Raw genomic sequence first — 17,122 nt, 5'->3', positions numbered from 1 at the left:
AGGATATAATTTCTCCAACAGTCAATGAATCCAACAGTTTTTTGTTTCAAAAGTCATCGGCTCCAATAGTCATTTGCTCCATTAGTCTATGAATCCATAAGAGATTTTTTCCCGAATCTCTAGCTAAATAATTACACGATTCCAAGATGGTGCCCAAATATCCAGATTGCGGACACCTCAGTAATAATAAATGATTACTGCACTATAGCAGGTAAAACTTAAGTATGATGTAGTGCACTCTATAAGACGAGTACACACACAAGATGGTGTCCTCCAGCACGCGAAAACTAGATGGTGGCAAAGTCCTCTAGCAGGTGGTAGCTACTCGTAGCATGTACTGAACACAAAATGTCGGACCCATGATGGTCTTCAATGTCAAAGTCAAAATCATGGTCAAGGTCAAATTTCAAGGTCAAGGAAAAAAGTCAAATTCAAAGTCGAATTTTAAGGTCATGGTCAAATTTCAAGGTCAAGATCAAATTTCAAGGTCAATGTCTAAGTTATATGCCAACAGTCGAGGTAAAAGGTATGGTGAACAGAAAATCATACTAAAATGGCATCAGCACACTCTAGCAGACGAAAACAAGATGGCGGCCTCATGCGTTCGAAGACAAGGTGTCGAACATGACGTCATACCAGTTGACGATATATACCTTGATATTGGTGGTGAGAGGTCAGTCTAGGTGAGTTCCGTGGAGGAAGGATCTATCGTATTTTCGTTTTGGCTCTTACCGGTTTATAACCAAGGATGGGAATCGATTTAATCAATCAGTATTCTAATAAGTTAATTTTTTGATTTACTTTGAACTTTTTTCATTAAAATTGGATAACAAATAAAAATTTTCAAAATGGCGTCCGTAACGATAATTGATACAGTGGGGACATAATTCAAAATGACGGGTGTGATGTAAGATGTTTTTATTACTTTTTATTGAGAATTTTTTAAATACATTAATAAATTACTGGTGTACTCTCACCGTAAATCGAACCGTGGGCCGAAATCGTTTAAATAACGAAACATTTCAAGTAGCTAATTTTAAAAATATTTTTTGTGATTTTTTTTTGTGTTTCTAGCATTGAAATTACGGATTTTCAAGATGGCGGACATGATGTCATACTAGATGACTATATATATATATATATATATATATATATATATATATATATATATATATCTTGACATAAGTGGTGGGAGGTTAGTCTGCCGGTGGCTTCTCTTGAGAAAGGACCTGACGTAATTTTTTTTCTTTTTACCTCGTCGGGTTCGAACCGAGGATCCGAGATTCATGGCGTAAGTGTACATTTAATTTTTTAAAATAATTTTTTTATTAAATTTGATTATTAATTTTTTTTAAGAATTTTAAAAAAATTCCTGATTTTCTAACATAAAAATTAAGGATTTCAAGATGGTGGCCAAAACGGAAATTGCAATGGTGACGTCATCATTCAAAATGGCGGTCATGGTATCCTTATTCCTAGAAATGGCTTATCGGAGGCTTGAGACATGGATACTTAAGCCTTTTTTTTAAGGACATTGTGTTCTTTCTGAGGAAAAAAGTATTTTGAGGTTTTAGAAATCCTAATTTTTGAATTGTGGAATTTTTTGAGATTTTTTAGCGGGATTTAAAAAAAATGGAAGTTTTAGAAAATTTTGAGGAATTTTGTGCAAATTTTTGCAAATTTTGAAGGTCAAAGGTCTAGGTAAAGGTGATAGTTCAAGGTCAAGGTCATCCAAGATGGCCGCCGTGACGTCAGATTATGGATTTGACGTCAGATGTTGGTCGGCACCTCGCCCTGAACCCTTGTCCCCGGGCATACACAAGTATACTACTATCAATTATATGGGTGTTATTTTTATTTAATAATTTTATACTGAACGCGTGTGAAAGACACTTCAACAGGGTTTGGAAGACATCTGATTGCGGGCATCGATTTCCTTATTCCTCTAACCCTCATCACTCCATTTTCATACCACATCTTCTCTCGTGAGCAATCAGTGGCTCTGGGCATACTCTTCTTATAAGGTGTGTGATCAGATATTTTCTAGTCTCATCATCTGCAGTTTCTTGATCTGGTAACTGGTTAAGGTCGGAAGTATGTGTTCCTCGGAACGTATGTAAGATCAATATTGATCTTGTTTGTGTGAGTGGGGTATTCAGGGTAGCCATATCACGTAGTTTCAACTTTAATTTTTAGTTAGCTTCTGTCAATATTACTGTTTGGTCAGCCACCTTAAAAATTGTGTTCGTTTTATATTTTGTGTTTGGTATCAAGAGTTCAATATTTTCTCGTTTAACGTCCCGGTGTTCACGACTGCGCGAGTCACCAGCCACACTTTTCCGTGGCCTCGCTTCTGGCTCCCTAGTCTGAAGCTTGTTTTCGGAGCGGCATTAACTATACTACTTATGGTAGAGTTGAAATAAATAAAATATTAATACAAAATAATCACGCATTGAGTTTATTAAAATCATTTATGAAGAATCAACATTAGTTAAATTATGAATAAAATTCAAATCATGGGAAAAACAAAACAGAAGCCGTTTATATGAGGAAACCCGAATATGTTACTGCGCATCACGCGCACGCACTCTACCCCAACACCGGTGCATGATCAGCCTCGCGGCTTGTGCTCGTGCCAGGGCCTGCCCGGCGTGACCCCGCCTCCTTATCACTGGCGCGCGACGAGACCCATGACCTCTCTCGACCGTCGCGTCGGTTAGCGGTCGAGGACTGCGCGTGCGCGCTGGTCCCCGAACTGCGACTGTGTCCGTTGGCGGGTGCAGAAGTGTTGCAGGGGCGTACGCTAGGAAGGGCGAAAGTAGGAAGGAAATAACGAATATTTACCCCCCCCCCCCCACCCCCTGAAATACTACAAATAATCTATCATTCCCAAAAACATGGGTAAAGATTTTGAAAGCAAACAGCTGAAAATGGTTATTCCCTTCCTCTTTTTTTTCTTCCAAGAAATAAAAATTCTACGTACGCTTCTGTTGTTGAGGGTTTCTTATTGTTAACATGATCCCAAACCAAAAAAGGAGTCCAAGTTTTCGTAATTATCATCACCTGCCTCTTTATACCCATGATATTACCCTACCCTGTTCAAATTATTTGTGGCAGAACAACAAATGCAAGCAAGGTATCAAGTTACAATTTTGGAAATAGTCCTTTAAAAAAAAGTAATTACAAAAAAATCAACATGGAATGTGAGACCAAGCTTTAAAATAAAAATTTTGGATAGTATTTTAAAGTTTCCCGCTTACTGTAAGCATATAGGCCTAGACCGTCTAGTGGGATGGCTACATATCGACACTTTTTTTTTTTAATGCGTGAGTTTACAGTGCCAACGAAGGCACAATGGCCGAGTGGTCGGATTACTTCCCCTCCCACCAAGGTGGTCCGGGCTTTATCCCTGGCGGGAGTCACGTCCGGATTTTACAAAAGTGAGAAACGTGGCGGATGTTGCCGTGAGCAGATGGGTTTTCTCAGTGTTCTCCCGTTTCCCCCATCCATTCATTCTGGCCGTGCTCCATCATCATCTCATTGAATCACAACAGAAGCATTCCCGTCGTGAGCTTGTTAATTATGTTAACACTTATCCACCACACGATATATGTATATATATATACACACACACACACACACACATATTCTTTACCTCGGAGGCATAAGACACTATATCCACTTTAGGGCAAAATGCACTTTTAACCATAAACTTGACCACCGTTTGACGTTCTTTCTATTGGCATACAACACTAAGATTTACGATACGTACAAAATTCACATATTTTGGGTTGAAAATAGTTGAGTCAATAAGTGAGGTAGCTACTATTTATAGTTCTTTAAAGAATCTCTCATGAAAAAAAAAATATGTTTACGTGACACAGTGTCTTATGTCTCCGAGCTACATATTCATATATTTATATAGTCCGATGAAAATATGAAAATTACAAGTTTAATTGTAATAAAATTCATTGGTAACTTTAGAAGTTTTGCGATATGCGCAGATACAGTTTTGTTAACATGTAATAAATAACATAGTGTTGTTCTATTTACAAGATAATATAATCATTTTTAATAAACAAATTGTTAATTTTTTTTTGTTGAGTGGTTTTTTAAAAAAAAGACCGTGGACTGCACTGTGAAGGGCCCCCGGGAAACATTTTTTATTTTCGGGCTGTTAGTTTCTCTAGACAAACCTCTGCAGATCTTCTGAAACACGGTTCAGTATTGTGTGGAGTGTGGCTGAAAAGGTTAAGCCATCTCACAAACATCTAATTTAGTCCCCAGGAAGAGTAAGTGTTGATGGTGATTTCAAAATTTGTAAGGTAATTTAAACTGTGAAGATCTGATCACGGGACTTTTCTTTTATAAACTGGCCTTATGTGGGCATTCGCAATGCTGTGAAATAAATTCTGTGACATAAGACAGCATTATTGTAATTTTACCAGGAAGAAGATTCTCCTGTTTTACTGTTTATATTTTCGTATTTTAATGGGCTTCCGTGCTGGAAATGAATGAGTAGTTTGTGTCACCATCCTGAGTACCTACATGATTCATATGTAGCTGGTTGAAAGTCAAGGTACATCAAGGCTCAGAATTGCCCACTGTGTTAATTTATTTGCAAGTTGCAATTTTCTCTCCAATCATGGGAAAAAAAAAATAATATAAAATGAACCTCTAGTGAATGATAGCGATGGAATTGGCAAAACGTTACAACTTTTAATACTTCTCGTATTTTTTTAAAAACAGCATATAACGTACATATGGCCACAAAATTTGTTACAAAAAATTGTACCTATGCAATGCTTTTATCGTAGGACATCCCTAGAAAATGCGATTACATGAAAATACAATAAACTAACATGGTGATTAATGCGAAGTATAAAATTGAAATGTAGGTATAAAAAAAGCAAGTGATTTTATGCCTCTGTTTATGCACACAGGCAGTCCAAGTTAAAGATGTTATTTTATTTCTTGATTTCTTGATTTTATTTCGGTATACCTACGTAATTTGGTAGGAACAATTTTGTGAATGGAACGGAAGTAGCATGGAATGGAAATGTCTAACCACGGTGCTTCCATCTGTAGCGGTTGACACGAAACAAAGCTCACAAAGCCAAAGGGAAACTTTAAAGTATTAACTCTTTAATTACTTTTAAGAAGATTGGCAGTATTTTGGTAGATTCCTTGTCGAAAATCAGGTCCAAAGCCGGGGTTTAGTTTTTTCCAAGTCTTTTTCGCTTATATCTGAACCGTTTCATTATATAGATAATAAAAAAAATTCTGCTCATAAAAAAATGGTTCAATAGTCGACGTAGCTGTTTCGGCAACGAATACTAGCAGCGGGTGCGGAAACTACGTGCGATTCGCGTCCAGAAATGTAGTCGAAAACATTTGTGTATATTTATCCCGCTCTGCATTATTTTTAAGACTTCTACGTTAAACTCAGTGTCCAATTTTTGCATTATAAGTGTATTTACAATATTAGAACACACGAATTTGCTCGTTACCGAGAGAGTACTGACGAGTACTGGAAAATTAGCTATCATTAAAAAAAAAAATCCTTGAGTTTTTACGTCTTATGCAAGGCGAAGTAATTAGAGGGTACATACAAAAAACTCTGTGCAAAGGAATTGGGGTAAGGAAGCGGTCGTGTCCCTTGACAAGGATCCTTTCTAGCGTTAGCTTGGAGTGATTACGGAAAAACTGACGTCAGGTTGGATGTATTGGTATCCAACCCCGGAATGCGATTCCAGCGTTTTAACCAACAAACACACACACACACACAACACGGACCTCGGGGGTAAAGAAAACCATGTCCATATATTTGGAATCGTGTCCCTGATGTTCATTTTCATTATATGTATTAATATATAGCATACATACTATAACGACCGAAGTGCCATTTTTATATACAAAGGCCTACAACACTATTAACTCCCCCCCCCCCCCCCACACCCATCCCCAAAACAAATTTTGTTTGAAGAAAACGCTAAACCGTTATCAATGAGTTTTTTGAATAACGTGTTAAAGTTTCATAAAACAATTCGTACTACTAATGAAGAAACCTGAAAATAAATTAAGTTTAAACAAATCAAAAACTTGCGCTCCCGAAAAAGTTACCTTTATTTTAAATGGTGCCGTATACTAGCTCCGGGATACATATATGTAATTGTATTTATGTAGTACACCCAGATGGTATACTAACAACATTGCCTCTGAGGTCAACGGCTTACAATATCGTCACATGAGTAGTGATTCAGCAGATATTTACGAAAATTGGTTCATTAAGTGTTGCGTGTGTCTGTACAGCTATAACAAAAATTAAAGAAATGCATTTGTTTAACCACAAAGATGCTTCGCCAATCATTATTTGTGTCTGACGACTAAACAACTGGTTGAGGAAAGTTTTGATAAAATGGTCCAGTTTGGTCTTGTGTATTGCTGTTAGAGACACTCCGTTATGGGATAATCTTTTGTCAATCCACCAGGAGCATGATTCACCCTTTTTCTTGTAGACTAGCTGTGCCAGTGAATTTGTTCGCGTAAAATTTAGAGCGAATTGTTGGTTAATACATGAGCGTTAAGTTTGCTTGGCAAGCTAGGAAATCAGCACAAAATGTAAGGACAAGAAATCGCAAAAATATTTAAAGAGCTTTCTTTTTGTGCATCATGCTACTAAACAAAGGAAATATAGGTATGTACTACCATCAGTATATTTTAAACTAAAAAAAATACTTTTACTGTTATTTATTTAATCATAGCATACTCAGTTAATGGAGTAAATTTCAGTAGCACTTACAGTCACAAAGCGATTTTAGTCTTAAGTATCAGTTTATAACTTAAAATCAATAAAATTATCATAAACCATGTCAATAAAAGAATTTGTATCAAACAATCCGTAACGAATCGCATTTAGTATAGTAATGAACGCCGAAACAATAGTGAAATGACTTTTTAATACACACCAGTTTCCACGTACGACCTGCCATAAGTCAGTAGGAGCAATTGCAACAATAATAATAGTAGTAGGAACAGTTGAATTTTTTCAACAAATATCGATTTTTATTATAATCTTAGTAGTATTAATAACAATTATAACAATAATTCAATGGTGACGAGATATTATCTACTGCACTTTAGTGCTTGCGCATTTAAAGATACATTCACGCCATGTCGCTCTATCAGAAACATTAAACCAATAAGTTTACAATTTATCAGGATGGGAAGTATCTATAAATTTAATCATTTAAGGTATAAACTACCCGTATCATCTGATTATTTCCGTTGTATAAATTTGAGAGCGATGCGTGCAAAAACAAGTGCATGGGGTGTCCATAAAAGAAGTCCGTCCCAGCTAAGGGCTGTAGAATTCACTGCAAAGCCAGGAAACACGCGAGTCACTGAATATAATCGATAGGAATGTAATGATTTAAATCAGGGGCTCAAATCTGTAGAATTGTTAAAGTCCGCGGAAATGCCTACGCGGCCCGACAGTTTCGCACGTGGGTTCTAACCGACACAAGTTCCTCGCTGGATGGGTGCTTACATGTTGTAGACTGCCCATATTACGGCCTAAATGCATGCAATATGTAGAAAACATCTCAAATATACAGAAAGTTTTCTATAGAATATAGTTTTCGCGTTTATTTTATCAACCCCGTTTCACAGTCACGATACTGCAAGCACAATCGGGCCCCCTTAGCGAGGGGCGTCTTTAATGCCAGAGGGGGCCAGGCCTCCCCCCCCCCCCCAACTCAATGTACTGGATCAACGCCCATGGTTCCAATAGAGCGTTTTCAAAGATTTGCAGCCAAATATCTTATGTATAGCTAAACTTGATGTTGTCGCTTTGGTATTTATTAATATGTTTTTCAAGGTACCGTATCTATGCTATTAACTTCTGTGTATCGGTACTTCTTTTATTTTTAAATATCAAACATTAAAGCGAGTTATAAAGCAAGAGTCATTAAAACAACAAAACAAAATCAATGACTTACAAATATTTTGGAGGTTAAAATGTTCGTCGAAAGTAAGATAAAAGGAGGGGGGAGGGGGTTTTGTAGGCAGGGACGTAACAAGACTGGTTTCCACCCGGGGAAAGAACTCATCTTGGCGCCTTTTTTTCCCTCCCTTAAACCATCCAAACCAAAACTGTTACTGACAACACCTCATATCGCCACCCAACATTAATTACAATATTCCAAATATTTTTTATTAAACTTAGAAGGTAATAAATAGATTAATTTGCAGTAATTGTATTTCTGATGCATCGCAAGTAGAATAGTACGCGAACAATACTTTTATATATTTGACGATATACAAAGAATAATTCAGTTTTTCCGTTTTCCAAACATTTTTTTTTGTGTACTAACGCTACGATATTCAAGTAAGTATATATAGTAAAAATTACTCTGCCAGTTTAGCGCCCCCTTAAATGCGGCGCCCAGGGCACAAGCCCCGCCTGCCTACCTCTAATTACGTCCCTGGGTGCAGGGTGGGTAGACAATTGTTTTGTAGATTACTTATGGTTTGATTTTACTCATAAGTACGCAATACTTATGTTTTCAATGGAGATCTTATTTTTATTTCTAAAAACACAGTACTTGAAATAAAACGTACACTTAAGGGTGTAACCTATCCGGGTACACAAACGGTGTGCAGAGATTCAGAAAAAAACATATCAGAGTGAGGTCTATTTACGGAAAGCATTTAAGAATACATACGCTGAGGGCGGTTGAGTAGTTCTGTTTTCGTATTTCGTTTCCAAACCGTATTTTTAGGACAGTGTAAATGGCTACAACGCGTGTTTTCTCAATAATTCTTAGGTATGAAAGCACTTAAGGTACTGGCAATGCACGTTTAATTTAATTACTCTGCCATGTAATGTTATGCACGACGAGAAGACTGCGCTTAGAGGCGCAAGTAGCACTTTGCATTACGGCCCACTGACACAAATACACCCATGACTAGGCGAGCCTCTTAAACACCGCGAAGTACACGGTGCTTGATGAAATTCAACTTGAGAATTTCACATATAATATACAAGGTTGCAAAACAAATGACGCGTGATACGTGTCTGCTGTTGGAGAAAGGGTGCTAACACGGAACATAAATATTAGTTTAACATTACATATACTTGTAAGTTTGTACAGTTCCATGAAAACAACTGTATCACTACAAAATAAGTGTTCGTAGCAATACTGGGTTCTGATTCTTACCCGGGAATTTATGTTTTATGTTGTAAACTGTTCTCTGAATAGCTTTCCAGTTTTAACTGCGCACATTAATAAGCATGACACAAAAGGAAAAGTCAAATGATTGAATATTTGATTTCAATATAAAATTATCCCCCAATTTTCGTAAGAAAACTCGGTATTATCTCGAAAAACGTACTTCATGTATGGGAAACTAACTATAGCCATGTGGTGTGCAGGGTTACAATATCATTGTTGTAGGAAGACAAACCATGGGCGTCGCAACCGGGGGGGACGGGGGGGACACGTCCACCCCCCCAATAATAAAAGTCTTCAATTTCGTCCCCTCCAATAATATATTGAGTTTCGTAGTTATATTAAAAATATGATTTCTGTGTTATAACTAATATGTTGCGCATGGTGCATTTAGTCCAATCGTGGTAATGTGAGCACTGTGCTTTTACAAATTTGTTCTCTAAAAGTATTTTTTGTAAAAAATAAATTATATATTGCAAACAACTATAATTCGAATATCTAGGAAAGAAAAATGCCTAAAAACCACCTTTTTGCACCTTCAAACCCCAAATTTTCCCGGGGGAGGACCCCCCCCCCCCCTTTTTTCCCCCCGGGGATGGATATTCCTCAACAACTAAATCATTTGCAGTCCCCCCCCCCCCCAAAAAAAAAAAAACATCCTTGCGACGCCCATGGACAAACTATCTGCTGGCAACTGGTTGTGAACGGAATGCGTTGTCGCGGGTGCGGCCTCACTCACGCGGAAGCCCAGCAGCTCCAGCATGGCGGCCTGGTCGCGCTCCCGCGGCCCGATGTGGCGCCCGGGGAAGCGCTGCCCTCGCTCCAGGAGGCGCGCCCAGCCCGCGGACACGCCCGCGGTCCTCAGCATCGCGCCGGCCACTGGCGCGGCGGGCAGCCCGGCCCGACCGCACCCGAACACGTCCGAGGCTCGCCGCTAGCTCGTGCAGCTTCGCGGTCCTCGCGTCTCTTCTGTGAAATCTGCTGAATCACGTGCTAACTGGCGGCGGAGTGAGTGGTCAGTGCAACCACTCACCACCAGGGGCGCTTGCGTCCCTGGTCACTAAATCCAGTACTGGACAATTAGCAGAGCGGACCACGAGTCCAAGTGCCCAACCCCCGCATGGTAGACTCTTTTCTACTATGTCCAACACTTCATCCAGACCATCCTCTGTCTCCTGTAAATTCCTACACGTAATGCATGCCAATTTTCATCCCGCATGAATGTGCCCAGGGTTTTCCCTGTGTCTATGCAGGTTTTACCTGGGCCCAACCTATCTCTAGTTATAGTCTAGATTTAAGAGTGAGGGGAGTTAGTCATGGCGCCAATCGCTGCCATGGCTGGCCAATCCCCTCCTAGCACATGATGCATGCGACCCTCTCCTTGCATGGCTAATCCCAGCATGACTAGGCGTATAGGCTTCGGCCTGAGACGCACCTAGGTCCCTCCCTAACCCGGACCCCTCCAAAATACACTTAGTTTTAGTTAGGTTAGGAAAATAAATCTGCTGAATCACGCAGTAAACACCTTCCGCCACTCGATGACAGGCCACGATTATCACTGTTCAACGAACCAAATCCTCACAAAAAAATGTTGTTAAATATCTAGGCGTGCACGTGGATAGGAAACTACTATGGCGCGATCATGTAGACGCGAAAAGAAAACCAGCCTTCACTAGGCTCCTTTTACCCGGTCATGAGTAGACTATTAGGTAGCTCTGTTAAAAACTGAATAGTAATCTACAACGCGCTAATAAAATCAATAATAACGTACGCGACGCCGGTTTGGGCAACAACAGCCGAAACGCATGTAATAAAGTTGCAGAGAATACAGAACAAGAGCATTCGTACCACGGCAGATGCTCCTGTGTATTGACCCGTCAGAGCCATGTACAGAGAGCTTTAACTCGAACTTCTAAAGGATTATTAAAATCAGAACTCCTCAGAAATTTTATGATAAATGTGCTATAAGTAAAAATCCTCTTATTTATTCTCTTAAGGAACATGATCCAGATTTGCACCGTAAATATAAACTACGGATTACGACTCTTGAACAGAGTCCTCCGTAGACGCTCTGTGGTTAGCCGTGTATACATATAGTCGAGTTCCCAGACGGCGGGACTTTCAATTCGTTACTGGCTGCAGTGGTGTAAGGATCACCTAATTTGTCTCATCTGGTGCCTAAGTCGCGTAATTACCTGTTCTTGTAAACTCGATGGCATCTTTACCGTCTTTAACGTCGAACTCGATGGTAGTTGTACCATCGTCTACGGGAACCCTGACGTCAGCGACGACGATAGTGACGCAGATCCCGTTCTACTAGTAGTAGTAGTAGAGTGTAGTAACTATGTGTTGGTGCAGTCTACTTCTCTTGTCTCTAATGTGTGTGAGGTTATGCTGTATGTATGCAGCAGAACAGTGTATTATCCCACTTACACTTACACACTTGCTTGTAGACTGTAGGTTCACTTGCAGGTGGTAGTATTCTTGTAACACTACCGTGTTATTTCCCTTAGCTTAAACACAACTTATTTAAGTGAATCCCAAAAGGTGGTGGACAGAAACTGTATAAAAAAAATATAGAAGTTTAATTGTTGTAGTAGATGGTAAGTAAATTTCCAGGTGATTTAATATTGTTTGAAACAGGATTGAGAAGACAGAATAGGTTGTAAATCACTATGGCTGGAGTAGATAAAATAATGGGTATATAGAATGATTGAAATCAGAAGAGTGTGTGTAGCTTGCAACTGAGACACAACAATATTTATTAAATATTAAAACCACACACTTAAACCAATACCCTGAAGAATATTAAATACACACAAAAAACACAATACAATAGCAGGTTCAGTTGCAAAACACTATGGATTGAAACTTTATTGTGTGCTGGGATATGGCAGTGCATATTGAAGAAAATAAAAAAAATAAATTACTATTGTTTATTGTGGATTTCCTGGTAATGTATTAGCAGCTTTAAAATACCGGATATAGGGCGGCTCGGATGTAAAATAAATACAAAAGTCTATTAAATGCAAAATATGGTTCGTAAAAGGTCCGTTGACGAAAAGCAGTTTAGGTGGGGAAAATTCAAAATTCACTCAAATTACAGTTTATCAGTTGCGGTAAGAATCTAGGAAAAATAATTATTAACTCAGTTTTCTCAAGTGTTTCTTACTTATGCCTCGGCTATAACACAGGGTTTACATAAGTTCCACCATCATACCTCTGATTAGAATAATATAATTACTGTAGGATTTCCAATTTAATTAAATCCAATGTTCAAAACGTATTTTAAACTGCCAACAGGATACTGGAATGGCTTTATAATGGTTCAAAATGTCACCAAGGGCGTTTCTGCAAAAGTCCGTTATAAGGGACGCTACTATGGCAAGATGGCTAAACTTTAGCTTCCAAAATAGGCCTCAAATTGAAACTGAAAATAACTTATCTCATCGGCGCAGGAACACGTTGCAAACACTCGCCCCTGGAGTTTCAACAATGCCGATTATCTTAATACACTTATTTTCCTGATTTTACAACTTTTAATAAAATTTAAGTTATTTTCATGAGGCCGGCGTCGGGATAATCCCAAACGAAGAGACGCCTTTTCAAAAAAAAACCTTTACATACTTCCGGTCACACTACCGGTTGCACGGCGGCACTTCCGCCTAGCGGCTGGATGCAGATATCAATACAGCCTACGGCTGTTATCACCACAGCAAAGAACAGGTAAGTTATGAAAGTAATTTACAATCAAAAACAAAATGTGAAAATATTGTACATAAAAATATCTGCGGTGAAAAATATTAGAAATAACAGAAATAAAATTACAACTATCACAGAAATAGGAAATCAGGTTAGGTTTGAAGGCATTATGTGCAGTCCAATGTTCATATATGCTAGGCTGTAGAACGACAGTTCTGTAGTTCTATCGTTAAGCAGTTCACTCGGGACGTAACTCATACAGTATTATTAAATAATCACAGTAGTAATAATAATAATAACATATGCATAAATATTAATTAACTTAAAAATAGTATATTTTATCTGTACGCCGTACAACGTAACCATACACCGTTGGCAACGACGATGACAACACTAGAGGAGACTCCAACTGGTGTGGTTCTACCAGCAGAAGTGACTTTAATGCTTGCAGTGCTGGCTGCAGTGGAAACCACGATGGAGACTTCAATGGCTGGAGATTCTTCAACAACTATCGAGCATCGATGTCGTTACTGTGTCAAGATTTTCTCAAACAGTAATACTAGACAACACTAGAAAAGAGAATGATCCTCATTAAAACATGTTTGGCTGTAAGAAATGTCATAAGCAGTTTGCCAGAAAAAAAATAACATGATAAAGCACACGAAGACATGCAGAGGTCGTGCTGCACGGCAGAAAGTAGGCTAAAGGTTTCGCTGCAACAACGATTTATTGATTCGCTCAAGAGTACACCAGAAAATAGTACTACCTCAGTTACCTAAGTATCCGGTTCGTGTCTGAAAGGTTCGTCATCAATTAGGCATCCTTGCGGCTTATGCGATATGTTGTTTGCATTTGTCCACGATGAACGAAGACATGAGAGGAGTAAATGCACGAAGAATCCTTCTCGTTCGATGTTTCTCTGCGATGAATGCCATGTTTAGTCTACACGTATTGTCAGTTTGCGACGGCATGCGAAAAACTGCAAAGATGAAGTCCGTGTGCCTACTGTTGAACTACCTGCATAAAATTCGACTCCTCGCTTTATATTGGACACTCGTATGTGTAAAAGAAAAAAAAAACTTCAGCAACCGAATGCGAAGAGGCCTGGACATGAATCTAAGCCTAAGACTGTGCTCGGTGTATTACAGGTAAATTATAACGGATTCCACTTGGCTAAATCTGCATTTCGTGGAACGTCGAAAGACTACTATTATCTAAATCCAAAGGATCTGGCTGGTTTCTGTTTTCAGTAAACCGATTGGAGTTAAGAATTAGTTCAAGCCAATGCAGAACTGTTTATAATATTGCTAACTTTAGCAAGTGCAGTGGCGTAGCGTGGGTGGGGCGGAGGGGGCGGCCCGCCCCGGGCGGCAGCCCGCGGGGGCGGGTCGCCGGTGAAGCGGGTTGAGATCTGATCTATGATTCATTCATTACATGTGTCAGACACACTATAATGTTCCATTTTTATCTACAATTTTGCGCACCAACTATTTTTTAATATTTATTTAAAAGAAAAACTGCGAAATCACTGACAGAGCTCTTTATAACGTTTGTTTGTTTACATACGAACGGCAACATCGCATCACGCCGCGCCGCCCGGCGCCCGCGAGCCGAGTTGAGCGGCACTCCTTATTATGTTAATTACTCATACAAAATCTTTTGTTTCACGCATCGGCCCGTGTCGATGCCTCTCTTTCGCACTCAGCAGTTTGTTGTTGTTGCCTGTTCTGAATCAGAGGAAGATATAAGTGGTAAAGGACCACTGGAGCTCCTCCAGTTCATTCAAAAACTGAATCTCGGAATTTCGGTTCCAAATATAGTCATCTTGATTCGTATATATTTGACTTTGGCGATTAGTGTTGCAAGTGTGAGAGAAGTTTTTCGAGGTTGAAGCTAATAAAAAATTACCTCAGATCTACTATGAGCTCCGCTAGACTATCAAACTTGGCTATATTGTCGATTGAACAAGAATTGGCTGCTAATATTGATTTTGACAAAGTTATTTCTGACTTCGCTGCTCATAAGGCCCGTAGAATCCGCTTGTAAAACCGCTCATCCTATTTTAACTTCAATAAAAGGTACCTCATTGCATGTGAAATTTAATTTTAATTAAGCACCTATAGAATGGGGGCGGCAAAATGGGTCTCCCGCCCCAGGCGCCGAGATGGCACGCTACGCCACTGAGCAAGTGTTCCTGTAGTAGAATATAAATGATGTAATAAATTGTATTTTTAAAAAGAGTGTTTTTTTTTTAACCTGGCACTTTTATGTTAAATGTATTTTATATTTAATTCAATTAATTTTTTTGTGTAGACCAAGGATCGAATCAAGGAAATATATCGATTAAATAAGTAATTAAATAAATTAATGAGTGATTGTTGATGATTTTTGTAATTTTTCCTAATTTTATTGTTTGATAATTAAAAATTTTCAAAATGTGATAAATATGTCCTCATCGACTTACTACTGGATGGTTGGCTAGGTAACTAAGCTGCTTTTAACCCTAATACATACGAGTTTTTTTTTACATAAAATTAAAATATTTGCATCGGCCAAGAATCAAACCGATGACATGGACTAATTGAATCAATCAGTATATTAATTATAGATTCGTTTGATGTATTTGGGAATTTTCCCCGAATTTATAGCTAAATAATTACGAATTTCCAAGATGGCATTAATATTTCAAGATGGCGGGCACCATTGCAATAATAAATGATAACTGCACTCTAAAAGGTAAAATTGAAACTAATATGGCGGCCTCCGGCAGACATGACAACATACCTACTAGCTGGTGATATATATACCTTTTCATTTGTGGTAGGTCAGTCAGCCGACAGCTTCTGTGGAGGAAGGATCGGTTGTAATTTTTTTTTGCCCTCACCGGGTTCATACCAAGGACTCCATGATGTGTGTTTGTTAAATAACATTTAATTAATTTTTTTATTTTTTTCCCGATGTTTTTGGATAAATACTGATTTTCAAGATGGCGGCCACAACGGAAATTCGAACATTCTAGAATATAAGATAGCTGCCATAATGAAATGCTAAGATGGCCGGTGTAACAAAATGTACGTTTCTAGAATCCAAGATGGTGACTTTAATGACATGTGCAATAGTGGTTTCAAAATATATATATTTTTTAAATTTAATTAAATGTGTTATGAATTTTAAAGTTTTCCCGAATTTCCTGCATAAAAATACGGATTTTCGAGATGGCAGCAGTAATGATAAATGCAAGTTACATCATAATTCAAAATGGCGGCCATTTCATCCTAATGGTCAGGGCCATGACCTTGGTGGCTTATGGCGGCTAGCTCTTAGGACTCTTAAACAGGTTTAAAAATTTTTCAAGCCATTGACATATTAATGGACTAAAACGGGAAATTTAATTTTACCCTCAAAATAGGGATTTTTTTTCTTTTTCTTTTAGGAATTTCGAGTCATTTGGAGTCTTTTTTTAAGTTATAAGTAATTCTTTAAGCACATTATGAGAAAATGATGAGAGTGAAATTTTAAGATGCGCGCGCATCACTGTAACACAAAATTAAAATGTCGAAGCTGCGCGCGCACCATATGTAACGACATTTTCACGGGAAGATGGCGGACTTACGTGTATGAACATAAACCCACAGGAAGCCTACAACTCACGTAGTTTCGGTTCCCTACCACGTTCGTGCAACTTCGGATTTCTCTCAAAAGTTGAAATTAAAAAAATCGAAGGGCTAGGTTAGGTTAGTCACAACATGCTTGTTTTCATTGGAAACTTCTGATTTAGCGGCTGAAGTGGCGTTAATACCAAAACGCAACACTTCTGAAATCTTCGGAAATTCTTGCAGGGAACCGAAACTACGTGAGTTGTAGGCTTCCCATAAACCCACATTAGGGGACATACCAAACATATTGGTGTGCCAAATGAAACTTAATGATAGTGAAATTACCATGGAATTTATTTTGGTAAACTATAATAGTCATATATATAGTAAAGAGTAAATTCCAAGGTTTAAAAAAGAAACATTTTGGTATACTGCATCAAACATAATAGGTACACATTTTCCTTGTAACCTTCTGTCAGAGCAGTGGTTATACTGCACAGTCAATATGCTGAAGGGCCGTGGTTCAAAACTCAGCAGTTTTTTTTTTTACTTTTTTTGTTAAAGTTATACTACTTTAGACACGTTATGAAA

At 38.5% G+C, this 17,122-nt stretch overlaps 1 protein-coding gene across 1 annotated transcript in view; it reads right to left on the bottom strand.

Annotated features, from left to right (window-relative positions):
- Positions 1–10,134, bottom strand: part of LOC134528051 (glycine dehydrogenase (decarboxylating), mitochondrial) — an 80,506-nt gene extending 70,372 nt beyond the window's left edge. Inside the window, exon 1 of the mRNA XM_063361254.1 lies at positions 9,973–10,134. Coding sequence (XP_063217324.1) covers positions 9,973–10,101 — 129 coding nt within the window. The 5' untranslated portion in view covers positions 10,102–10,134. The remainder of the gene's footprint in view (positions 1–9,972) is intronic.
- Between the last annotated feature and the right edge of the window lie 6,988 nt (positions 10,135–17,122).

This window comes from Bacillus rossius, chromosome 1, assembly GCF_032445375.1.
Source record: "Bacillus rossius redtenbacheri isolate Brsri chromosome 1, Brsri_v3, whole genome shotgun sequence".
In the NCBI taxonomy this organism is placed as follows: domain Eukaryota; kingdom Metazoa; phylum Arthropoda; class Insecta; order Phasmatodea; family Bacillidae; genus Bacillus; species Bacillus rossius.
Note: the sequence above shows the minus strand (reverse complement) of the source record. Positions and strands in the feature narration are given on the sequence as shown.